The sequence below is a fragment of the Oncorhynchus gorbuscha genome, linkage group LG21, assembly GCF_021184085.1.
Source record: "Oncorhynchus gorbuscha isolate QuinsamMale2020 ecotype Even-year linkage group LG21, OgorEven_v1.0, whole genome shotgun sequence".
Classification (NCBI taxonomy): Eukaryota; Metazoa; Chordata; class Actinopteri; order Salmoniformes; family Salmonidae; genus Oncorhynchus; species Oncorhynchus gorbuscha.
In genome coordinates this window covers 16,088,801-16,115,218 of record NC_060193.1, presented here as the reverse complement: position 1 = coordinate 16,115,218, position 26,418 = coordinate 16,088,801, and the positions used below count along the sequence as shown (strand labels likewise).

Below are 26,418 nucleotides of genomic sequence, written 5' to 3'. Positions count from 1 at the left end.
AGGTTGAAAAGTGGTGTTATTTCCCTTTAAGGTTATGGTAAGGGTAGAGGTTAAGCTTAGGGTGTAGGGGACAGATGTACCAAGGTTCCCGGATAGTGGTGCCTACCAGAAGCAACAGGTGCACTCCACAAGCTTTTGCTTATAAATTATGTCAGTAAGCGGTGTGATTGACGTCTCCATCCCGCTCAGTCCTCCCTGCCCCAGGATAGGTCAACTCCCCAACCACAACCCCGCCCATTGCACCTTTTTAGGGTGAATCCGATACCTGTGCGCCCGGTATCTCACTTTTTGGGGTGCGATCACGTGTGCTACTTTTGGAAAGAAGCACCCGCCAAGCAGAGCTTCTGGTAGTGGGAGCTGCACCTCCGCCGCAGTCTGTACTCTGCCTCTGCCTCTTCTTTCTCCTGACCAGCACACCTGACAGACAGCGACTCTTCAAGCCCAAGGAGGGTTCCTTCTCGTTTATTTTCTACATAATCAGAAGGGGGTACTAGAAACCCCAACAAGGCGTGATGATGGCTGTCGAAACCCAAGCGCAATACACCACCTCTTATATGATGAACGAGGAACACCAGTACATGACGCCAGAGGATGAGTGGGACAGGGACCTACTGCTGGACCCCGCCTGGGAGAAACAGCAGCGAAAGGTAGGCCCCCTTTGGGATCGGGCGGTGGGTGAGTGAAGTCACTGTGGCGGTTGAGTGTTGGCTGGAGCGGCCGTTGTGCGTTACGGGCGCTTGTGTGTCTGGCTTGAGTCTAGCCCACTCGTTGCGCGTGTTTTATGAGTTCAACACGTACCCACGGGCAGAACCAAATGGATGTCACGTAGGCTACTAAATCCCATTTAAAAGTTATTAAAGTTGTCATATGAAACAGCATAAACGACCGAGAGAGAGAGAGTGGGTGGTTGCGTCTTGGCTGCTGAGCTAAGGAGTTGGAGCACGAACCTGCCCCTCTCAGTCCTGGAAGCTATGAGCAGAGCGGTTAGATATTTGTTGACTTTCACTTATTTCCCTGCCAGAGGCACTTATATATATCCACCCCCACATATTTAAGCTTACCAATACAACAAATAGGGACTTTTACGCACGACTTTTCCAACAGGTCACAATGCACTATAGGCACAACTTGACCAATTACAGAAATCCTAAGCTATGTTTCTGCCTACCAGTCAATAGTTAGACCTACACAATAAAAGCAGGCCTATACACATAGAGATATACGTTGATACATTAGAAACGGAATGCTTTTTAAACTCTATCTCTCAAAACTGCAAGTTGTCTATCTAAGGGAGAGTGTCCATTATTAGTCTGTGCTTGAGGAAGTGTCGTGTAGCCTAGAGTAGAGAGTTGTGAAGGGACCTGGGCCCACCCGTTGTCTTAGCGATCAGTTGGCCTTGCCCTACTCGCGAAAGAGGTTGACAGGTGCATTTAATGAACTTTAGCTGTCAAACCTAAAAGTCAAATGGTCTGATGTGACAGTTAGCGATGACGTCCGCCTCGCCTGCATATGCTCTATGGTCTGGCCTAAACCTGGATGGGGACAACCATACTACAATAGGGAATTCATTGAGCATATGACCAAACTGGCCATACATGACCGTTTGTCAGCTAAGCTGTCATAGGCTTACATTTCTATATTTGGGCACCCATAGCTTTGGCCTGTGGTTAGGCCTATGTATACTTAATTACCATTAGTTTACCAGAATACAAAAATAACTCTGTATATGCATACAAGCATTCATTAGGTAATGTATGGAGTCATTTCAGGTCTTGAGTCCATAGAAGTCAGTCATTCTATATTCTATTTCTTAGTTTGAGTCTATGGAACTCCCCTGTCTCACTATGATGGGACAGTTTCCTTCACACAGTGAATGTACAGGAGCTCACAGGGCCTTAAGGGTGAGAGACGTCAACAGATGGCCACTCTGGAGGAGAGGAGAAATGGAGGAGAGGAGGAATGGAGGAGAGGAGGAATGGAGGAGAGGAGAGACGGGGCTCGTATAGAAGTACACCAACGGTTCGTTTCAGGCCCACGAATAAACATGTCCTAAAAATACTCCTGAACACTTTCTGTTCCTCCCCCATCTCTCGCTGTCTTTTCTACTCCCTTCTTCTTCCTCTCCCTCTCCCCCTCTTTCTCTCACTCTCTCTCTCTCTCTCTCTCTCTCTCTCTCTCTCTCTCTCTCTCTCTCTCTCTCTCTCTCTCTCTCTCTCTCTCTCTCTCTCTCTCTCTCTCTCTCTCTTCTCTCTCTCTCTCTCTCTCTCTCTCTTCTACCTCCTGGACAGTTCCCTCTCCAACAGTCTTTCTCACACCTTCTCTGTTTCTCAACAAGTTGTTGTGTAGCTGTTTATCTTCATAGAGCGTAAGTCGATATGTGCCTGTCAGCCGCGCACGCACACACACACACACACACACACACACACACACACACACACACACACACACACACACACACACACACACACACACACACACACACACACACACACACACACACACACACACACACACACACACACACACACACACACACACACACACACACACACACACACACACACACACACACACACACACACACACACACGCACACACACACACACAAGAATACACACACACACTCACCCCCCAACCCCCCACACACTTTAAGGAACAGCTCAAGAAGCTGATGTAATAAATATAGAAAGCTGCATCATTCCGTGGTGAAATGGATCTGAAAGAGGCTCTGGGCACCTGTTCTAACCCCATGCTCCAGATTTCAGTGGAAAAACCCTTGGCTGCAGACAGGCTCAGTAATAAAGTGTTTGTCAACACACTGTGACTCTGTTGAACATGATACGGCTTCAGAAATGGACGACACACTCATTTTAGTTTATTGCCACTGCCGGTGACTTGTACATTTTGACTTTGGGTGTATATTTATCTATATAACCTTCATGTATAGGGTCGGATTTTGATATTTCACTTGGTCCTAAGTGGAGAAGTAGTGCGATTGACCAAGGTTCGAACCAGTGCCGCAAGACTGTGTTAGCCCGTTGAGCTAAAGCCTAGGTAATAGCCTAACACGAGGCGCTAACTCCAGTCTTCAGGTCTCAAGGCAAGGTTTTTTGTCACTAAGTTTACAAGCCACTAGTGTCATTAGCATGTTACAGTGGTGTGATATATTGTATCTGAGCGTTGGCCACCTAAGAATTTCAGAATGAAAGGATGATGGATGAGAGGAAGGTGTAAACGATGTCTTTTCACATACCCAGTCCTCTCTGGCTTTACCTCTGTCACAGCCATTCTTTTCTGCAAATAGAGAGCTAGGGAGCTATTTTGTATGATTTGATCCAATACTTTTATGTGAAAGTGCCGTAAGCCTAAGAAGGAATAGTGTATTGTACATTTCTACTGTATTTCAAGTTCTGTGTAACTGATGCAATAAAAAAGGTTACTATAATGTTATTAAGCATATTTGTTAACCTTTATTTCACTAGGCATGTCAGTTAAGAAGAAATTCTTATTTACAATGACAGCCTACCTTGTCTAAACCCTCCCCTAACCCGGACGTTGCTGGGCCAATTGTGCGCCGCTCTATAGGACTCCAGATCACGGCCGGTTGTGACACAGCCTGGGAACAAACCAGGGTCTATAGTGACACCTCCAGCACTGCAATGCAGTGCCTTAGACCACTGCGCCACTCGGGAGGCACTCAAGCCCCAAGGCAAAACATAAAATAGACACAGTTTACAGACTACATTATATAACGCAACACTTTAGGTTTAAGTTGAAACACATATAACTTACTCCCTAACGAAACAAAAATGAACGTAAATTTACACCACAGAGTGTTACGTTGGCCAAGGAGGGCCCTCATCACCACAGTGTGTTACGTTGGCCAAGGAGGGCCCTCATCACCACAGTGTGTTACGTTGGCCAAGGAGGGCCCTCATCACCACAGAGTGTTAAGTTGGCCAAGGAGGGCCCTCATCACCACAGAGTGTTAAGTTGGCCAAGGAGGGCCCTCATCACCACAGAGTGTTAAGTTGGCCAAGGAGGGCCCTCATCACCACAGAGTGTTAAGTTGGCCAAGGAGGGCCCTCATCACCACAGTGATGACAGGATGTGGACTATTCACAGTTTCACACTCAGAAACAACAGACGTCAACTTAATATGATCAGGGAGGCCATTCCCCTGTGGATGGTAAGCTTACACCTTCCCCTTCTAAGAAACCCAGAATGTGAGGCTGAGGCTGCTGCCGTTATATGTAATAGGTTATATATAGGTTCGCATAGTGTTAGGATGAGCTACTGAGATGCCAAGCAGTTATTCAGCTAGCTAGCCAGTTAGTAGCTGAAAACCCAGAGTATGCAATTAGGGCTCTATAAAATCTGCGCTCAATTAAATGTTAACTACAAAGTAGCTTTTGTGTACCTGGCAAAATGATATCATGATTATTTGCATCAATCCAGTAGCCGTTTGTTTTGCAAACTCTGCAATCATATGAGCGTCCCAGAAACATCGCTAACCAAACAACACTCTCTTGCTGGTGGTCACTCCCATTAAAGGGTAACTACATACTAAAAAATGGAATAAAAACATTTATCCCAGACCTCAAAATTGGTCTCCTGATGCAGTTTAAGCATTGTTGTGGACTGAGAACATCCAATTTAGTTGTTTTTCTTTTTTTAAAGTGTGATTTTGAGAGTTAAAACCTGAAAAAACGGGGAAAACGGGAAGCTGAAGAAACTGGGGGAAACGGAAAGCTGGAAACACAAACGGAGAAAAATACATTGGGGAAAAAGGAAATGGAATCAGGCTAAAAATGAAACTGATTTTATAGGGGCCTATGTAATGTGAACCACTCCGCATTGGGCTTATTCCCGTAGGAAGAGGATCACTCTCATACCTGTGTCCCAAATGGCACCCTTTCCCTATATAGTGCACTACTTTTGACCAGATTCAGTTTCAGAGCCCTATGGACCTGTAGTGCACTATGTTTGCAACCTCAGTCAGTGTTCATAGGCTTGGCGTGGACGCTTGAGAGCTTATCTTTGAGTAGTAGATATTGATCCATCAAGAAAACGATCACTGGTTGTTGTTGTGGTTACTGTCTTTCTGTAAGGCCTGTAAGCTGCTCAGGGAGCCCAAGGAAGTAGGCTTTGATGGTGTGTGTGTGTCTGTGTGTGTCTGTGTGTGTCTATGTGTGTCTGTGTGTGTCTATGTGTGTCTGTGTTTGTCCGTGTGTGTCCGTGTGTGTCCATGTGTGTCCGTGTGTGTCTGTGTGTGTGTTGGTAGAGAAGTAGATATCAATTGAAATCAAATAAAATGTTATTTGTCACATGCTTTGTGGACAACAGGTGTAGACTAACAGTGAAATTCTTACTTACGGGTCCTTTTCCAACAATGCAGAGTTAACGATAAGTTAAAGATCAAAATTGGAATATTGGCAAAGTGAATAACGAATAATAATGAGTAAAAAATAACATGGCTATATATAGTGAGTAGAAAATAACATGGCTATATATAGTGAGTAGAAAATAACATGGCTATATATAGTGAGTAGAAAATAACATGGCTATATATAGTGAGTAGAAAATAACATGGCTATATATAGTGAGTAGAAAATAACATGGCTATATATAGTGAGTAGAAAATAACATGGCTATATATAGTGAGTAGAAAATAACATGGCTATATATAGTGAGTAGAAAATAACATGGCTATATATAGTGAGTAGAAAATAACATGGCTATATATAGTGAGTAGAAAATAACATGGCTATATGTAGTGAGTAGAAAATAACATGGCTATATGTAGTGAGTAGAAAATAACATGGCTATATGCGTTGAGATTGCCTGCAATGACAACAAGCTCAGTCCGATGATGCTGTGACACACCGCCCCAGACCATGACAGATTCTCCACCTCCAAAATGATCCCGCCCCAGAGTACAGGCCTCGGTGTAACGCTCATTCCTTCGACGATAAACGTGAATCCGACCATCACCCCTGGTGAGACAAAACCGCAACTCGTCAGTAAAGAACACTTTTTGCCAGTCCTGTCTGGTCCAGTGACGATGGGTTTGTGCCCATAGGTGACGTTATTGCTGGTGATGTCTGGTGAGGACCTGCCTTACAACAGGCCTACAATCCCTCAGTCCAGCCCCTCTCAGCCTATTGCAGACAGTCTGAGCACTGATGGAGGGATTGTGTGTTCCTGGTGTAACTCGGGCAGTTGTTGTTGCCATCGTGTACCCGTCCCGCAGGTTTGATGTTCGGATATACCGACCCTGTGCAGGTGTCGTTTACACGTGGTCTGCCACGGCGAGGACGATCAGATGTCCGTCCTGTCTCCCTGTAGTGTTGTCTTAGGCGTCTCACAGTACGGACATTGCAATTTACTGCCCTGCCCACATCTGCAGTCCTCATGCCTCCTTGCTGCATCCTAAGGCCCGTTCATGCAGATGAGCAGGGACTCTGGGCATATTTCTTTTGGCGTTTTTCAGAGTCAGAACAAAGGCCTCTTTAGTCTCCAAAGTTTTCATAACGGTGACCTTAATTGCCTACCGTCTGTAAGTTGTTAGTGTCTTAACGACCGTTCCACAGGTGCATGTTCATTCATTGTTTATGGTTCATTGAACAAGCATGGGACATAGTGTTTAAACCCTTTACAATGAAGATCTGTGAAGTTATTCAGATTTTTACGAATTATCTTTGAAAGACAGGGTCCTGAAAAAGGGACGTTTCTTTTGTTGCTGAGTTTATAAAGGCTCACAGCTGTATTCGCTGCCAAAGTGATTCTAGCATGTATTGAATACTTACGTAAATGAGATATTTCTAATCTGACTGTGCTGCTGCTCCAGTTTCAACTGTTCTGCCTTATTATTATTGGACCATGCTGGTCATTTATGAACATTTGAACATCTTGGCCATGTTCTGTTATGATCTCCACCCGGGACACAGCCAGAAGAGGACTGGCCACCCCACATAGCCTGGTTCCTCTCTAGGTTTCTTCCTAGGTTTTGGCCTTTCCAGGGAGTTTTTCCTAGCCACCGTGCTTCTACACCTGCATTGCTTGCTGTTTGGGGTTTTAGGCTGGGTTTCTGTACAGCACTTTGAGATATCAGCTGATGTACGAAGGGCTATATGAATAAATTTGATTTGATTTGATATTTCATTTTCAACAAATTTGCCAACATTTATTAAAACATGTTTTCACTTTGTCATTATGGGGTATTGTGTGTAGATGGGTGAGATTTTGTATTTATTGAACACAACAAAATGTGTAATAAGTCAAGGGGTTTCTGAAGGCACTGTATGTAGTGTACGTATAGATAGGGGTAAAGGGACTAGCAGCAGCGTGTGAACGTGTGTGTGTGGCTGTATGCATATGTGTGCATGTTATTAGTCAGTGAAAGAGAGTTAGTGCAAAAAAGAGGCAAATACAGAATGTAGCCGATAGGATAGACTAGGGGAGATAGGATAGACTAGGGGAGATAGGATAGACTAGGGGAGATAGGATAGACTAGGGGAGATAGGATAGACTAGGGGAGATAGGATAGACTAGGGGAGATAGGATAGACTAGGGGAGATAGGATAGACTAGGGGAGATAGGATAGACTAGGGGAGATAGGATAGACTAGGGGAGATAGGATAGACTAGGGGAGATAGGATAGACTAGGGGAGATAGGATAGACTTGGGGAGATAGGATAGACTAGGGGAGATAGGATAGATAGACTAGGGGAGATAGGATAGATAGACTAGGGGAGATAGGATAGACTAGGGGAGATAGGATAGACTAGGGGAGATAGGATAGACTAGGGGAGATAGGATAGACTAGGGGAGATAGGATAGACTAGGGGAGATAGGATAGACTAGGGGAGATAGGATAGACTATGGGAGACTAGGGGAGAAAGCATAGATAGGATAGACTAGGGGAGATAGGATAGACTAGGGGAGATAGGATAGACTAGGGGAGAAAGCATAGATAGGATAGACTAGGGGAGATAGGATAGACTAGGGGAGATAGGATAGACTAGGGGAGAAAGCATAGATAGGATAGACTAGGGGAGATAGGATATACTAGGGGAGAAAGCATAGATAGGATAGACTAGGGGAGATAGGATAGACTAGGGGAGATAGGAAAGACTAGGGGAGATAGGATAGATAGGATAGACTAGGGGAGATAGGATAGATAGGATAGACTAGGGGAGATAGGATAGACTAGGGGAGATAGGATAGACTAGGGGAGATAGGATAGATAGGATAGACTAGGGGAGATAGGATAGACTGAATGAGATTAGGGTGTCTATGTGTCTATGAGAGTCAGGAAATGATGTTGAGTATTTGACAATGAGTGTTTCGACCACTGGACTAAAGGCAGCGCAAACAGATGTGGGACCAGAGTTCAATGGTACTTGCTTGAGAATGCGTTGTTCACTGATATAAGTTGTCCGTCTGACACTGCCCGCACTGCAAGTGAGTGCAAGACAGAACTGAACTGGCCAACCGAACAGAGAGTGTGTGTGTAGGTGAGGTGAGAGAGAGATAGAGAGCTTGTAGTGAGATCAGATGGCAGTTGCTATTCCAGAAGCTGTGTCCATGTAGGGAGGCTTCTATAAACTACCTTAGTGGAGCTAGGAGTCCTGGGAGGGAGCAGGAAGGGCTGAGGAGTGTGTGTGTACTGTGTATCGCTCTCTGTGTGTGTGTGTGTGTGTGTGTGTGTGTGTGTGTGTGTGTGTGTGTGTGTGTGTGTGTGTGTGTGTGTGTGTGTGTGTGTGTGTGTGTGTGTGTGTGTGTGTGTGTGTGTGTGTGTGTGTGTGTGTGTGTGTGTGTGTGGGGGGGGCTGAGGAGTGTGTGTGTGTATTGTGTATCGCTCTCTCTCTGTACGTGTGTGTGTGTCTGTGTCTGTGTGTCTGTATGTGTGTGAAACACCATCGCCACTTTCAGCAGTAAATCCCTTTCTGCGTGTGTATATAATCTGATATCAGAATCCTGTTTTATGAGGTCATAACAAAATAGAACTGCTAGCTCAGAGGAGGTTGGTGATTGTGACTCAGCGACAACACTTACACTGACACCTATAGTCATACCTCCCTTTAAAGAGGTTTTGTATATCTTCAGACTTTTGTATAACTTTTGAAAGTAGCATTCAGGAGCCAAAACGGGTCCCTTGAAAATTGTGGACTATTGTGTACAATGTCATCCATTTCATTTGATATGTTGCATCCTGCAAAAAAATATTTGTATGGTATATTATGTTACGGATTCCAATTCATACAATATGTTATGACTTTGTAAGTGCTTAAGATCCCGTTCAATCTCTAACAATTGGAATACTGTAATTACTCAGGGCTCCGAGTTGCACAGCAGTCTAAGGCACTACATCTCAGTGCAAGAGGCGTCACTACAGACACCCTGGTTCAAATCCAGGCTGTATCACAACCGAATGTGATTGGGAGTCCTATAGGGCTGCGCACATTTGGCCCAGCGTCGTCCGGGTTTGGCGGGTGTAGATTGTCACTGTAAATAAGAATTTGTTCTTAACTGACTTGCCTTAGGTTAAATAAAAATGGAATGGCATGGCACATCACACTGAAAATATATATGGCACATCTCTTACATTGCGTTTGGTAATGTTGACACTGAAAATATAAATGGCACATCTCTTACATAGGGTTTGGTAATATTCACACTGAAAGTGTATATCTTAGATTGAGTTTGGTATTATTCACATTTGACAACATGGTAATCCTCAGTCTGGCAGTTACAAGAGCTGTGATTGAGTATTGTTCCAGTGATAGGCTGTAGTTTATGAGAGATTCATCATTGGTCACAAGTTACAACTCAGGACATTGGGGCCCATGACATCAGGAAGTAAAAGACAAAAGGTAGGTCATGATCTGATCTAAGATCAGTATTGTGTTTACTTCCTAATGGTCAAGGCTAGCATTTACCCTGGATGAACTGATCCTAGACAGGTCCTAGCAGTTTAGCCCTATTGACAGGAGACACGCCTGCTGAAATTAGAACCCCCCCTCGCTCCCCTCCTCATATAAGACAGGCGCTCAGCTGTAAATCCTACTCCCCTATTTAAGCAATTTATCCCCTCTGCAATCATTAATCACAGAGCCCACGGCACATTAATGAACCTCCCCTCACTGCCCCCCCCTCTCTCTTTATCACACACACACACACACACACACACACACACACACACACACACACACACACACACACACACACACACACACACACACACACACACACACACACACACACACACACACACACACATAAATAAGCAACACATGAACACAGAATCACATTTTAAACCTGTAGCATTTTGTCCATTTCCGATTTCCTGTCTAATAATTGTTTGGGGATCAGAGTTAATGTCAAAGTGCAGCATTGTTCATCCTGATGATGTTGTAGCTAGAGGCCTATCTCTGTTTCCTTCCATCTCTGTCCCTGCACGGTTGTTGGTTTCAACGAGAACATGTTCTCAGTCAACCTACCTGGTAAAAAAATACAATTCAATCAGATGTGAGAGTGTGAGGGGGGGCTTTGACGAGGAGGGCTCCATGCTGCTAATTCAGCATGGCAGCGAAGGCAAGCCAAAGCCCCTGATCCTCCAAATGTAGAACTTTTAGGCCTGGGGTTTAGGATGCTGGCCTCCAGAGGCCCTATTCCCTTAATAGTGCATACCTTTGACCAGAGTCGGGCCCTGTAGGAATCTGAAAATCTGGTGACTTGAAGAAGCGGAACTTGTAAAAGGTCTAAAGAATCTAAACGATTCCTCATTTTTTTGGAAACTGGCTTCAAAAATCGAAATGTATTTCCTGATATACAGCACCATTGGACATCTTTTGAATTGAAATCTATTTTGAAGATCTATTTTAAAAAAGAGAATATATTTGATGATGTGTGTTATTCTTGTCCTGTTGTGTTTGAGGTAATGGTTGTTTGGGATTCATGGGAAGTGGAATTGCTGGAATTTGAGGTTGGAAGGTGGGGTGGGATGAGCAGGGGGGCTAGGGGTCTCAGTTCTACTCTTATATCATTGTCCCAAAGAGTCCTGGTGGGGTGGCAACCAAGTTCAGGCAACCAAGTTCAGGCCTCAGGCAACCAAGTTCAGGCCTCAGGGATATTTAAAACCCTCATGAGGGGATGGAGCGATGTGGGGAGGGGTGTGCTGTCACACCTGTTGTATGGCCTAGCCCCCCTCCCCTACATTATACTGTATAATGAAACTCAATAAAAAAAATAGACATTTCACATACATACATTACAAGTAACCACTGACAACTGGTAATATAAGCATTGACCACTCTTTCTGTCAGCTGTCAAAAAACTAAAACGTTACTGTATGGCTATAGTCACTGTCAAGAAAGTCAGCATTTTACTTAGTTGGTGTAGAGCAGAAACAGTTGAGATGGAGTCTGTAGATCAGGTGCCACAATATGTCATATTTATTTAGAGTGCAGTCAGCGATGAAGAAGACTGGATCAGGAGTTGAGTTTTTACACAATGTACACTTACTTACTTACTTAAATACTATTAATAATCTGACTGCTATAAAGGCAAAATGTCTATAAAATTACACTTTACAGGTTGAGCTTCAGTGGCGTATTAGGATGTACTAGGGGTCAGGTGGGGTCACCGTGGGGTCACCGTGGGGGCGTATAGCATTGCATTGTGAACATGTGTAAGTGTGTGTGTGTGTGAGTACATACAGTGGTTGTTCTCTCTCTCATTGTTCCCCCACCTGTGTGTTTGGGAGAGCAGCAATGTACTGCGGCCAAAGGGGAACTGGTGCCTTTTCACTGTGTGAAGGTTTGCAGGCCACACGTTTCTCAGACTCCTCTAACAATTGTTAGCATCAAACAGCCCTCAGACGGTGGCTGCTCTCCAGTGTGCGTAAATGTGTGTGTGTGTGTGTCTGTGTGTGTTAATGTGTGTTAATGTGTATGCGTGTGTGTGTGTGTCTGTGTGTGTCTGTATATGTGTGTATGTCTGTCTGGCTGTCTGTCTGTCTGTCTGGCTGGCTGTCTGTCTGTCTGGCAGTCTTCTCTATTTATAATGATAAAGGCTGCTTCTGTTTTTCTCCACAGCATCAGACCTCATCAGGGTAGCAGTGCCTGAAGATTAGAAACACGCTGTATTTTGCATAGTTGAGTGCTCCTGTGGAGTTTGTGACCCCATAGTAAAGGTGTGTGTGCGTCCGTGCCTGTATGTGAGCGAAGTGTGAGGATGTTGACCTTATAAACACACCATAAGCAGCCTGTGTCAAGTCCAGCACATTACAATAGAACAGGAAGGAAAGGACAGCACATTACTATAGAACAGGAAGGAAAGGACAGCACATTACAATAGAACAGGAAGGAAAGGACAGCACATTACTATAGAACAGGAAGGAAAGGACAGCACATTACTATAGAACAGGTGGGACAGGACAGCACATTACTATAGAACAGGTGGGACAGGACAGCACATTACTATAGAACAGGAAGGAAAGGACAGCACATTACTATAGAACAGGTGGGACAGGACAGCACATTACTATAGAACAGGTAGGAAAGGACAGCACATTACTATAGAACAGGAAGGAAAGGACAGCACATTACTATAGAACAGGTGGGACAGGACAGCACATTACTATAGAACAGGTAGGAAAGGACAGCACATTACTATAGAACAGGAAGGAAAGGACAGCACATTACTATAGAACACGTGGGACAGGACAGTACAGTACTATAGAACAGGTGGGACAGGACAGCACATTACTATAGAACAGGTGGGACAGGACAGCACATTACTATAGAACACGTGGGACAGGACAGCACATTACTATAGAACAGGTGGGACAGGACAGCACATTACTATAGAACAGGTGGGACAGGACAGCACATTACTATAGAACAGGTGGGACAGGACAGCACATTACTATAGAACAGGACAGGACAGCACATTACTATAGAACACGTGGGACAGGACAGTACAGTACTATAGAACAGGTGGGACAGGACAGCACATTACTATAGAACAGGTGGGACAGGACAGCACATTACTATAGAACACGTGGGACAGGACAGCACATTACTATAGAACAGGTGGGACAGGACAGCACATTACTATAGAACACGGGGACAGGACAGCACATTACTATAGAACACGGACAGGACAGCACATTACTATAGAACAGGTGGGACAGGACATTACTATAGAACAGGAAGGAAAGGACAGCACATTACTATAGAACACGTGGGACAGGAAGGAAAGGACAGCACATTACTATAGAACAGGTGGGACAGACAGCACATTACTATAGAACAGGAACAGGTGGGACAGGACAGCACATTACTATAGAACAGGAAGGAAAGGACAGCACATTACTATAGAACAGGTGGGACAGGACAGTTACTATAGAACAGGTAGGAAAGGACTACTATAGAACAGGAAGGAAAGGACAGCACATTACTATAGGGACAGGACAGCACTATTACTATAGAACAGGTGGGACAGGACAGGTGGGACACATTACTATAGAACACGTGGGACAGGACAGCACATTACTATAGAACAGGTGGGACAGGACATTACTATAGTACAGGAAGGAAAAAGGACAGCACATTACTATAGAACACGTGGGACAGGACAGTACAGTACTATAGAACAGGTGGGACAGGACAGCACATTACTATAGAACAGGTGGGACAGGACAGCACATTACTATAGAACACGTGGGACAGGACAGCACATTACTATAGAACAGGTGGGACAGGACAGCACATTACTATAGAACAGGAAGGAACAGGACAGCACATTACTATAGAACAGGGGACAGGACAGCACATTACTATAGAACACGACAGGACAGCACATTACTATAGAACAGGTGGGACAGGACAGCATAGAACAGGTGGGACAGGACAGCACATTACTATAGAACAGGTGGGACAGGACAGCACATTACTATAGAACAGGAAGGACTTACTATAGAACAGGTGGGACAGGACAGGACAGCACATTACTATAGAACAGGTGGGACAGGACAGCACATTACTATAGAACAGGTGGGACAGGACAGCACAGTACTATAGAACAGGTGGGACAGGACAGCACAGTACTATAGAACAGGTGGGACAGGACAGCACAGTACTATAGAACAGGTGGGACAGGACAGTACTATAGAACAGGTGGGACAGGACAGCACATTACTATAGAACACGTGGGACAGGACAGCACATTACTATAGAACAGGTGGGACAGGACAGCACATTACTATAGAACACGTGGGACAGGACAGCACATTACTATAGAACAGGTGGGACAGGACAGCACATTACTATAGAACACGTGGGACAGGACAGCACATTACTATAGAACAGGTGGGACAGGACATTACTATAGTACAGGAAGGAAAGGACAGCACATTACTATAGAACACGTGGGACAGGACAGCACATTACTATAGAACAGGTGGGACAGGACAGCACATTACTATAGAACAGGTGGGACAGGACAGCACATTACTATAGAACACGTGGGACAGGACAGCACATTACTATAGAACAGGTGGGACAGGACATTACTATAGTACAGGAAGGAAAGGACAGCACATTACTATAGAACACGTGGGACACAGCACATTACTATAGAACAGGTGGGACAGGACAGCACATTACTATAGAACAGGTGGGACAGGACATTACTATAGTACAGGAAGGAAAGGACAGCACATTACTATAGAACACGTGGGACAGGACAGTACAGTACTATAGAACAGGTGGGACAGGACAGCACATTACTATAGAACAGGTGGGACAGGACAGCACATTACTATAGAACAGGGGACAGGACAGCACATTACTATAGAACAGGTGGGACAGGACATTACTATAGAACAGGTGGGGACAGCACATTACTATAGAACAGGAAGGAAAGGACAGCACATTACTATAGAACAGGTGGGACAGGACACACATTACTATAGAACAGGTAAGGAAAGGACAGCACATTACTATAGAACAGGAAGGAAAGGACAGCACATTACTATAGAACACGTGGGACAGGACAGTACAGTACTATAGAACAGGTGGGACAGGACAGCACATTACTATAGAACAGGACAGCACATTACTATAGAACACGTGGGACAGTTACTATAGAACAGAACAGGTGGGACAGGACAGCACATTACTATAGAACATTTACATTTACATTTAAGTCATTGGGACAGGACATTACTATAGTACAGGAAGGAAAGGACAGACATTACTATAGAACACGTGGGACAGGACAGTACAGTACTATAGAACAGGTGGGACAGGACAGCACATTACTATAGAACAGGTGGGACAGGACAGCACATTACTATAGAACACGTGGGACAGGACAGCACATTACTATAGAACAGGTGGGACAGGACATTACAGAACAGGAAGGAAAGGACAGCACATTACTATAGAACACGTGGGACAGGACAGCACAGTACTATAGAACAGGTGGGACAGGACAGCACAGTACTATAGAACAGGTGGGACAGGACAGCACATTACTATAGAACAGCAGGACAGGTGGGACAGGACACATTACTATAGAACAGGAAGGACAGGACAGCACATTACTATAGAACACTATAGAACAGGTGGGACAGGACAGGACAGCACAGTACTATAGAACAGGTGGGACAGGACAGCACAGTACTATAGAACAGGTGGGACAGGACAGCACAGTACTATAGAACAGGTGGGAACAGGTGGGACAGGACAGCACAGTACTATAGAACAGGTGGGACAGGACAGCACATTACTATAGAACAGGTGGGACAGGACAGCACATTACTATAGAACAGGTGGGACAGTACTATAGAACAGGTGGGACAGGACAGCACATAGAACAGGTACTATAGAACAGGTGGGACAGGACAGCACATTACTATAGAACAGGTGGGACAGGACAGCACATTAGTACTATAGAACAGGTGGGACAGGACAGCACAGGACAGCACATTACTATAGAACAGGTGGGACAGGACAGGACAGCACATTACTATAGAACAGGTGGGACAGGACAGCACATTACTATAGAACAGGTGGGACAGGACAGTACATTACTATAGAACACGTGGGACAGGACAGCACATTAGTATAGAACAGGTAGGACAGGACAGCACATTAGTATAGAACAGGTGGGACAGGACAGCACAGTACTATAGAACAGGTAGGACAGGACAGCACATTAGTATAGAACAGGTGGGACAGGACAGGACAGCACTTTACTATAGAACAGGTAGGACAGGACAGCACATTACTATAGAACAGGTGGGACAGGACAGCACATTACTATAGAACACGTGGGACAGGACAGTACATTACTATAGAACACGTGGGACAGGACATTACTATAGTACAGGTGGGACAGGCCAGCACATTACAATAGAACAGGTGGGACAGGACAGCACATTACTATAGAACAGGTGGGGTAGCACATCACACACACACACACACACACACACACACACACACACACACACACACACACACACACACACACACACACACACACACACACACACACACACACACACACACACACACACACACACACACAGGTGTGTGCAGACATTGTTGCCAGACTATTTTTACCCTGTTGTTTACCCAATAAACGTAACGAAAACCGAAACAGCCTATACTTTGTGTAAACTAACACAGAACAAGGACATCAGGACACTAAGGACAATCACCCACAACACAACCAAAGAATATGGCTGCCTAAATATGGTTCCCAATCAGAGACAACGATAAACACCTGCCTCTGATTGAGAACCACTTCAGACAGCCATAGACTTACCTAGAACACCCCACTAAGCTACAATCCCACTACATACACACCACATACAAAAACCCATGTCACACCCTGGCCTGACCAAATAAATGAAGATAAACACAAAATACCCTCGACCAGGGCGTGACAGAACCCCCCCTAAGGTGCGGACTCCCGAACGCACCGCAAAACAATAGGGAGGGTCCGGGTGGGTGTCTATCCATGGTGGCGGCTCCGGCGCGGGACGTGGACTCCACTCAAAACCTGTCATAGTCCCTCCTCGCGTCCTTGGATAGTCCACCCTTGCCGCCGACCATGGCCTAGTAGTCCTCACCCAGAACCCCACTGGACTGAGGAGCAGATCGGGACTGAGGGGCAGCTCGGGACTGAGGGGCAGCTTGGGACTGAGGGGAAGCTCAAGAGTGAAAGGAAGCTCAGGAGTGAAAGGAAGCTCAGGAGTGAGAGGAAGCTCAGGAGTGAGAGGAAGCTCAGGAGTGAGAGGAAGCTCAGGAGTGAGAGGAAGCTCAGAGAGGAAGCTCAGGAGTGAGAGGAAGCTCAGGCAGGTAGATAGATCTACCAGATCCTGGCTGGCTGGTGGTCTCAGCAGATCCTGGCTGACTGGCAGATCCTGGCTGACTGGCAGATCCTGGCTGACTGGCGGATCTGGCAGATTCTGGCGGATCCTGGCCGACTGGCAGATCCTGGCCGACTGGCAGTTCTGGCAGATCTGGAAGAGTCTGGTTGACTGGCAGATCTGGAAGATTCTGGTTGACTGGCACATCTGGAAGATTCTGGTTGACTGGCACATCTGGAAGATTCTGGTTGACTGGCACATCTGGAAGATTCTGGTTGACTGGCACATCTGGAAGAGTCTGGTTGACTGGCAGATCTGGAAGAGCCTGGTTGATTGGCAGATCTGGAAGAGCCTGGTTGACTGGCAGATCTGGAAGATTCTGGCTGACTGGCAGATCTGGAAGAATCTGGCTGACTGGCAGATCTGGAAGATCTGGCTGCTCCATGCTGACTGGTGGCTCTGACTGCTCCACGCTGACTGGCGGTTCTGGCTGCTCCATGTAGGCTGACAGCTCTGGCGGCTCCGTACAGATTGGCTACTGCTTGCAGACTGGCAGCTCCTTGCAGACTGGCAGCTCCTTGCAGACTGACAGCTCCTTGCAGACTGACAGCTCCTTGCAGACTGGCAGCTCTGGCTGCTTCATGCAGACTGGCAGGTCCTTGCAGACTGGCAGCTCCTTGCAGACTGGCAGCTCCTTGCAGACTGGCAGCTCCTTGCAGACTGACAGCTCCTTGCAGACTGTCAGCTCTGGCTGCTTCATGCAGACTGACAGCTCTTTACAGACTGACAGCTCCTTGCAGACTGGCAGCTCCTTGCAGACTAGCAGCTCCTTGCAGACGAGCAGCTCCTTGCAGACGAGCAACTCCTTGCAGACTGACAGCTCCTTGCAGACTGACAGCTCTGGCTGCTTCTTGCAGACTGACAGCTCCTTACAGACTGACAGCTCCTTGCAGACTGACAGCTCCTTGCAGACTGGCAGCTCCTTGCAGACTAGCAGCTCCTTGCAGACTGGCAGCTCCTTGCAGACTAGCAGCTCCTTGCAGACTGGCAGCTCCTTGCAGACTGGCAGCTCCTTGCAGACTGGCAGCTCCTTGCAGACTGACAGCTCTGGCTGCTCCATGCAGGCTGGCAGCACCTTGCAGACTGATAGCTCTGGCTGCTCCATGCAGGCTGGCAGCTCTGGCTGCTCCATGTAGACTGGCAACTCTGGCTGCTCCATGCAGGCTGACAGCTCTGACTGCTCCATGCAGGCTGACAGCTCTGGCTGCGCTGAACAGACAGGAGACTTCAGCAGCGCTGTAGAGGAAGAAGGCTCTAGCTGCGCTGAACAGGCGGGAGACTCCGGTAGCGCAGGAGAGGAGAAAGGCTCTGATAGCGCTGAACAGGTGGGAGGCTCCGGCAGCGCTGGAGAGGCGGGAGACTCCGACAGCGCAGGAGAGGCGAGGCGCACTGTAGGCCTGATGCGTGGTGCTGGCACTGGTGGTACTGAACCGAGGACACGCACAGGAAGCCTGGTGCGGGGAGCTGCTACCGGAGGGCTTGGGTGTGGAGGTGATACTGGATAGACCGGACCGTGCAGGCGCACTGGAGCTCTTGAGCACCGAGCCTGCCCAACCTTACCTGGTTGAATACTCTTGGTCGCCCTGCCAGTGCGGCGAGGTGGAATAGCCCGCACTGGGCTATGCAGGCGAACCGGAGACACCGAGCGCAAGGCTGGTGCCATGTAAGCCGGCCCAAGGAGACGCACTGGGGACCAGATGCGTAGAGCCGGCTTCATGGCATTTGGCTCGATGCTCAATCTAGCCCGACCGATACGCGGAGCTGGAATATACCGCACCAGGCTATGCACCCGCACTGGAGACAACGTGCGCACCACAGCATAACACGGTGCCTTCCCGGTCTCTCTAGCCCCCCGGTAAGCACAGGGAGTTTGCGCAGGTCTCCTACCTGGCGTAGCCATACTCCCTGTGAGCCCCCTCCCCAATACATTTTTGGGGCTGACTCCCGGGCTTCCTTGCCAACCGTGTTCCCTCATATCGCCGGCTCCTCTCTCCGGCTGCCTCTGCTCTCCTCGCTGCCTCCACCTGTTCCCATGGAAGGCGATCCCTTCCCGCCAGGATCTCCTCCCATGTGTAGCAACCCTTGCCATCCAATATATCGTCCCATGTCCATTCCTCATTGCGCCGCTGTTGCTGCCTTTGTTGCTTCTCATGCGGCTCCTGCCTGTTGACACGCTGCTTGGTCCTGTGGTGGGTGATTCTGTAACGGTTTTCATGTGGTGATGGAGAGTCGGACCAAACTGCAGCGTGTAGATTGCGATCCATGTTTAATAAACAACATAGACACGAATAAACACAAACACTACAAAACAATAAACGTAACGAAAACCAAAACAGCCTATACTTTGTGTAAACTAACAAGGACATCAGGACACTAAGGACAATCACCCACAACACAACCAAAGAATATGGCTGCCTAAATATGGTTCCCAATCAGAGACAACGATAAACACCTGCCTCTGATTGAGAACCACTTCAGACAGCCATAGACTTACCTAGAACACCTCACCAAGCTACTATCCCACTACATACACACCACATACAAAAACCCATGTCACACCCTGGCCTGACCAAATAAATGAAGATAAACACAAAATACTTCGACCAGGGCGTGACAGATATAAACAGCAGATATGGAATCTGGAATGGGATGTTAGCATTAGCAACCAGGTGGATCAGGGTTCGGTTGGTTTGGACTGACAGCTATAATCAGGGTTCGTTTGGTTTGGACTGACAGCTATAATCAGGGTTCGTTTGGTTTGGGCTGACAGCTATAATCAGGGCTAATTTGGTTTGGACTGACAGCTATAATCAGGGTTTGTTTGGTTTGGACTGACAGCTATAATCAGGGTTCGTTTGGTTTGGACTGATAGCTATAATCGGGGTTAGATTGGTTTGGACTAATAGCTATAATCAGGGCTAATTTGGTTTGGACTGACAGCTATAATCAGGGTTAGATTGGTTTGGACTGACAGCTATAATCAGGGCTAATTTGGTTTGGACTGACAGCTATAATCAGGGTTTGTTTGGTTTGGACTGACAGCTATAATCAGGGTTCGTTTGGTTTGGACTGACAGCTATAATCAGGGCTAATTTGGTTTGGACTGACAGCTATAATCAGGGTTTGTTTGGTTTGGACTGACAGCTATAATCAGGGTTGGTTTGGTTTGGACTGACAGCTATAATCAGGGTTCGTTTGGTTTGGACTGACAGCTATAATCAGGGCTAATTTGGTTTGGACTGACAGCTATAATCAGGGTTCGTTTGGTTTAGACTGACAGCTATAATCAGGGTTTGTTTGGTTTGGACTTACAGCTATAATCAGGGTTAGATTGGTTTGGACTGACAGCTATAATCAGGGTTAGATTGGTTTGGACTAACAGCTATAATCAGGGCTAATTTGGTTTGGACTGACAGCTATAATCAGGGTTCGTTTGGTTTGGACTGACAGCTATAATCAGGGTTTGTTTGGTTTGGACTGACAGCTATAATCAGGGTTTGTTTGGTTTGGACTGACAGCTATAATCAGGGTTTGTTTGGTTTGGACTAACAGCTATAATCAGGGTTTGTTTGGTTTGGACTGACAGCTATAATCAGGGTTAGATTGGTTTGGACTAAATCGGAATTCCAAGTCGGAAATCCTTCTTGAGCTCTGGATCACTGATATATTATGATTTGGACCCCCCCCCCCCCAGTTGTATTGAAAGCACCATGACCATCTGATGCAAGTACCATCAGTCAAGTAAAATAAAAAAAGCTTTTTATTTTGTTATCAAAGCTCAAGTTCTGAAATAAAATATGGTCTGAGAAGATCAGTATTGGCAAGCCAGGCATATAGCCAACGTGCTATGATCATGTATTAGACCTACTGCACTCGCTCCCACAGACTGTGTTTACTACAACGTTTGGGAGGCCCACAGTGATCCGGTACGGAGCGGAGCCTCCGACCACATTTTGGGATCAAACATAAATTGGCTCTTAAAGTGGTTGCATCACATACTTGACGGACAGGTGGTGTCAGAGGCTACGTCTGGGATGGGAGGAGAGGTGTGTGTGTTTGTCCTCCCGGCTGTGCTGAGGGTCATAAGGCACCCCTACTCCTCTGCCCCCCTCCTTTAGTAATGACAGGCATTTAGCAGGATGACTGTGTGTGTGTAGGTGCGTGTGTGTGTTCAGGGGCAGTTCAACAAGTGGAGATGAGGGGAAAGGGGGTGGGGGGACAGGGAGAAGAGAGGAGTCAGAAGAGAGGGAGGGAGGGAGGGAGGAGGTGGGACAGAGGAGAGGGGGAGACATTGGGACAGAGGAGAGCGGGAGTCAGTGGGACAGGAGAAGGGGGAGAGGAATAGGGGAGACACACAACAGAACAGAAGGGGGAAAGGGGGAAATAGAGGATAAGAGGGGTGACTTCATAGTCATGGCACTCTAGTTGACTACAGACATCTCCAGTCAATGTTAAGAGTTGAGGTAATTGGTTAGAATGGATATTGGTGTAACCATGGTCTCTGCTGTATAACCTCTTCAGTACAATTAATAGCGTTTTGTACTCAATTGTTCTTAAGAGGCCTTCACTTGATTTAAGTCGGGCATCTTTCTAATGATTTCCTATATTTGAGAGGCAGGATATCCCAATGTCTCCTGTTTAAAGGCAATGTGTTATTTTGTTGTCACACCATTTCTGTGAATCCTTAAAAAACATGCATCTGAATGTCCTCACTGGGTAGATCATGCTTGTATCGCCAGGGTTGTGGGTTTGATACCAACGGGGACCAGTATGAAGAAAGGTATATCACTCTGGATGAGAGTGTATGAAAAATGTTGAACTGAGGTCACCAAAAACCAAGTTATGAGTTTTGACATCACTCATTATGTCGTAATTTACTCTCTCTCCTTCTCTCCCTCTTTCAACCTTAGGAATCCTGCTACCCGATTTAGCCTCCCTCTCCTCTCTTCCGCCCTTTCCCCCCTCCTTCAACCACTCCTCTTCCCTTTAACCTCCCCTCCCCTTTCTTCCCTCCCTCCCTCCCTCCCTCCCTCCCTCCCTCCCTCCCTCCCTCCCTCCCTCCCTCCCTCCCTCCCTCCCTCCCTCCCTCCCTCCCTCCCTCCCTCCCTCCCTCCCTCCCTCCCTCCCTCCCTCCCTCCCTCCCTCCCTCCCTCTTCTCTCAACCCCTAAATTTCCCTCCCCTTTTCTCCAGCAGACCTAATGCTTTCTAGACTAGCAGGCCGTGTGGTCTGTATGTGGAGCCTGTCCACTTTCCCCCTCCTTCAACCCCTCCTCTTCCCTTTTACCTCCCCTCTCCTCCCCTTTCTTCCCTTTACCCCTCCCTCCCTACCTCCCTCTCTCCCTACCTCCCTCTCCTCCCCTTTCTTCCCTTTACCCCTCCCTCCCTACCTCCCTCTCCTCCCCTTATTCCCTTTTACCCCTACCTCCCTCTCCTCCCCTTTTCTCCAGCAGACTCTGGTCTAGTGGTCTTTCTAGACTAGCAGGCCGTGTGGTCTGTATGTGGAGCCTGTCTAAATTTGGTAATGCGTAGATGTGAGGAGGGTCGTGTCAGTTTTGGTCTGTAGAGACTAGGGGGGACACCTGCTGGGACAGGACTGTAGGGCTCTTGTCAAAAGTAGTGCACTCTGTAGGGAATTTCTACCTCTTCTCTTTCTCTCTCTCTCTCTCTCTCTCTCTCTCTCTCTCTCTCTCTCTCTCTCTCTCTCTCTCTCTCTCTCTCTCTCTCTCTCTCTCTCTCTCTGTCTTTCTGAATGTCTCTTTCTTCCTCTTCTCTGCCTTTCTGTCATGCTAAATGGCTCTCTCTGCCCACACACACACTCTCTGCCCACACACACACACACACACACACACACACACACACACACACACACACACACACACACACACACACACACACACACACACACACACACACACACACACACACACACACACACACACACACACACACACACACACACACACACACACACACTGCATTAATGGAGAACTCTGCCTTTGTGTTCTGTCTCAAACCACACATCGTGCTTCATTACTGATTAATGGAATCTTTTTTTCTCTCTTTCTCTCTCTCCCACACACTCCTCTGTAGTTGGTCGTTCCGAAGCTGCTGGTTTTCTTTCTTTCCGCCCCCTCAGCGCGGACTGAGGTTCAGATCAATCCGTCAATGATTTAATCTATCAAAGCTGTCAAGGCAGAATGACTATCTGAGGTCAGGATGGGTGTTCTAGCCCAGTATATTAGTGGCATCAGTGTCACTGTGTATATTATTATTATAAGATTTATTATTTTGACAGGAAAGTCATACTGAGACGAGGGTGAGCCCTACATATATACATCCAACACATACAATATACAGTACAATATACAAACTTACACTCATGCAACATTGAATTTCAACTTCGTCACCAGCTCAGTGACATTAAATTACCGTTTTTCATAAAGCCAGATACCAAGATAGTTATAGGAAGGAACCCGCTCAATTTATGTACTGTTCAAACTAGTCATTACAAATGCATTTACATCTGAGTTATGGGACCTAGAAAAAACATGCGTTTTGTTTTGTTTGCATTTAGTGCTAACTTTAGATCCAACAGCAACTTCAGATCCAACAGCAACTTTAGATCCAACAGCAACTTTAGATTCAACAGTGGTTGAAAATCAAATGTGAAAACGCTTGGCCAACAGATGGGGTAATGGAATACAACACTGTATCATCTGCATATAAATGAATATAACTTTTTTTTTACAGCATTACCAATGTTATTTATATAGATTGTAAACAGTAGTGGGCTGAGTATGGAACCTTGGGGCTCCTCTTTACGTAACTCAAGGAACTCAGGTTTGACCCATCTACCTCAATGGCATGAGTTGTGTCATTAAGATAAATATGAAACCATCTGAAAGCATCAGTACCCAACCCTATGGAGGACAGTTTATTCAGCAGAATAACACGGTCTACAGTATCAGAAGCTTTTGACAAGTCTACAAACAATCCTTTCTATCATCTAAGGCATTTGCAATATCATTTACATCAAGCATGGTAGCCGTAGTGGTATGTTTAGGTCTGAATCTGGATTGATTAACATTAAGAATACCATTTACAGATAGAAAATAACATAGCTGTTTGTTGACCAATGATTCTAGGATTTTCGCAAGACAGGGTAGCCTGGAAATTGTTCGGTAATTATCAAGATCACGACTATCCCCGTCCTCATGGAGTGGTAGCACAAAAACTGCAAGAACTTTAGTTTCTGTGAATTAAAAACCCTTGATAACATTTCCCAAGTCACGTGAGGTTGACTGATCATTCGAGGCAACGGGAGGCGGTGTGTGGGATGAACAGTCAACTGAATGGCCAAGACCAGTATGAGTCACGTGAGGTTGACTGATCATTCGAGGCAACGGGAGGCAGTGTGTGGGATGAACAGTCAACTGAATGGCCAAGACCAGTATGAGTCACGTGAGGTTGACTGATCATTCGAGGCAACGGGAGGCAGTGTGTGGGATGAACAGTCAACTGAATGGCCAAGACCAGTATGAGTCACGTGAGGTTGACTGATCATTCGAGGCAACGGGAGGCAGTGTGTGGGATGAACAGTAAACTGAATGGCCAAGACCAGTATGAGTCACGTGAGGTTGACTGATCATTCGAGGCAACGGGAGGCAGTGTGTGGGATGAACAGTCAACTGAATGGCCAAGACCAGTATGAGTCACGTGAGCTTGACTGATCATTCGAGGCAACGGGAGGCGGTGTGTGGGATGAACAGTCAACTGAATGGCCAAGACCAGTATGAGTCACGTGAGGTTGACTGATCATTCGAGGCAACGGGAGGCGGTGTGTGGGATGAACAGTCAACAGAATGGACAAGACCAGTATGAGTCACGTGAGGTTGACTGATCATTCGAGGCAACGGGAGGCGGTGTGTGGGATGAACAGTCAACTGAATGGCCAAGACCAGTATGAGTCACGTGAGGTTGACTGATCATTCGAGGCAACGGGAGGCGGTGTGTGGGATGAACAGTCAACAGAATGGACAAGACCAGTATGAGTCACGTGAGGTTGACTGATCATTCGAGGCAACGGGAGGCGGTGTGTGGGATGAACAGTCAACTGAATGGCCAAGACCAGTATGAGTCACGTGAGGTTGACTGATCATTCGAGGCAACGGGAGGCGGTGTGTGGGATGAACAGTCAACAGAATGGACAAGACCAGTATGAGTCACGCAAGGTTGACTGATCATTCGAGGCAACGGGAGGCAGTGTGTGGGATGAACAGTCAACTGAATGGACAAGACCAGTATGAGTCACGTGAGGTTGACTGATCATTCGAGGCAACGGGAAGCGGTGTGTGGGATGAACAGTCAACTGAATGGCCAAGACCAGTATGAGTCACGTGAGGTTGACTGATCATTCGAGGCAACGGGAGGCGGTGTGTGGGATGAACAGTCAACTGAATGGACAAGACCAGTATGAGTCACGTGAGGTTGACTGATCATTCGAGGCAACGGGAGGCGGTGTGTGGGATGAACAGTCAACTGAATAGCCAAGACCAGTATGAGTCACGTGAGGTTGACTGATCATTCGAGGCAACGGGAGGCGGTGTGTGGGATGAACAGTCAACTGAATGGACAAGACCAGTATGAGTCACGTGAGGTTGACTGATCATTCGAGGCAACGGGAGGCGGTGTGTGGGATGAACAGTCAACTGAATAGCCAAGACCAGTATGAGTCACGTGAGGTTGACTGATCATTCGAGGCAACGGGAAGCGGTGTGTGGGATGAACAGTCAACTGAATGGCCAAGACCAGTATGAGTCACGTGAGGTTGACTGATCATTCGAGGCAACGGGAGGCGGTGTATGGGATGAACAGTCAACTGAATGGCCAAGACCAGTATGAGTCACGTGAGGTTGACTGATCATTCGAGGCAACGGGAGGCGGTGTGTGGGATGAACAGTCAACTGAA

At 46.7% G+C, this 26,418-nt stretch overlaps 1 protein-coding gene across 1 annotated transcript in view; it reads left to right on the top strand.

Moving 5' to 3' along the window:
* The first annotated feature begins 338 nt into the window (after positions 1–338).
* The window catches only part of LOC124008449 (alpha-actinin-3-like), a 46,596-nt gene continuing 20,516 nt past the window's right edge, over positions 339–26,418 (top strand). Inside the window, exon 1 of the mRNA XM_046319734.1 lies at positions 339–647. Within this exon, the coding sequence (XP_046175690.1) occupies positions 513–647 (135 nt within the window). The 5' untranslated portion in view covers positions 339–512. The remainder of the gene's footprint in view (positions 648–26,418) is intronic.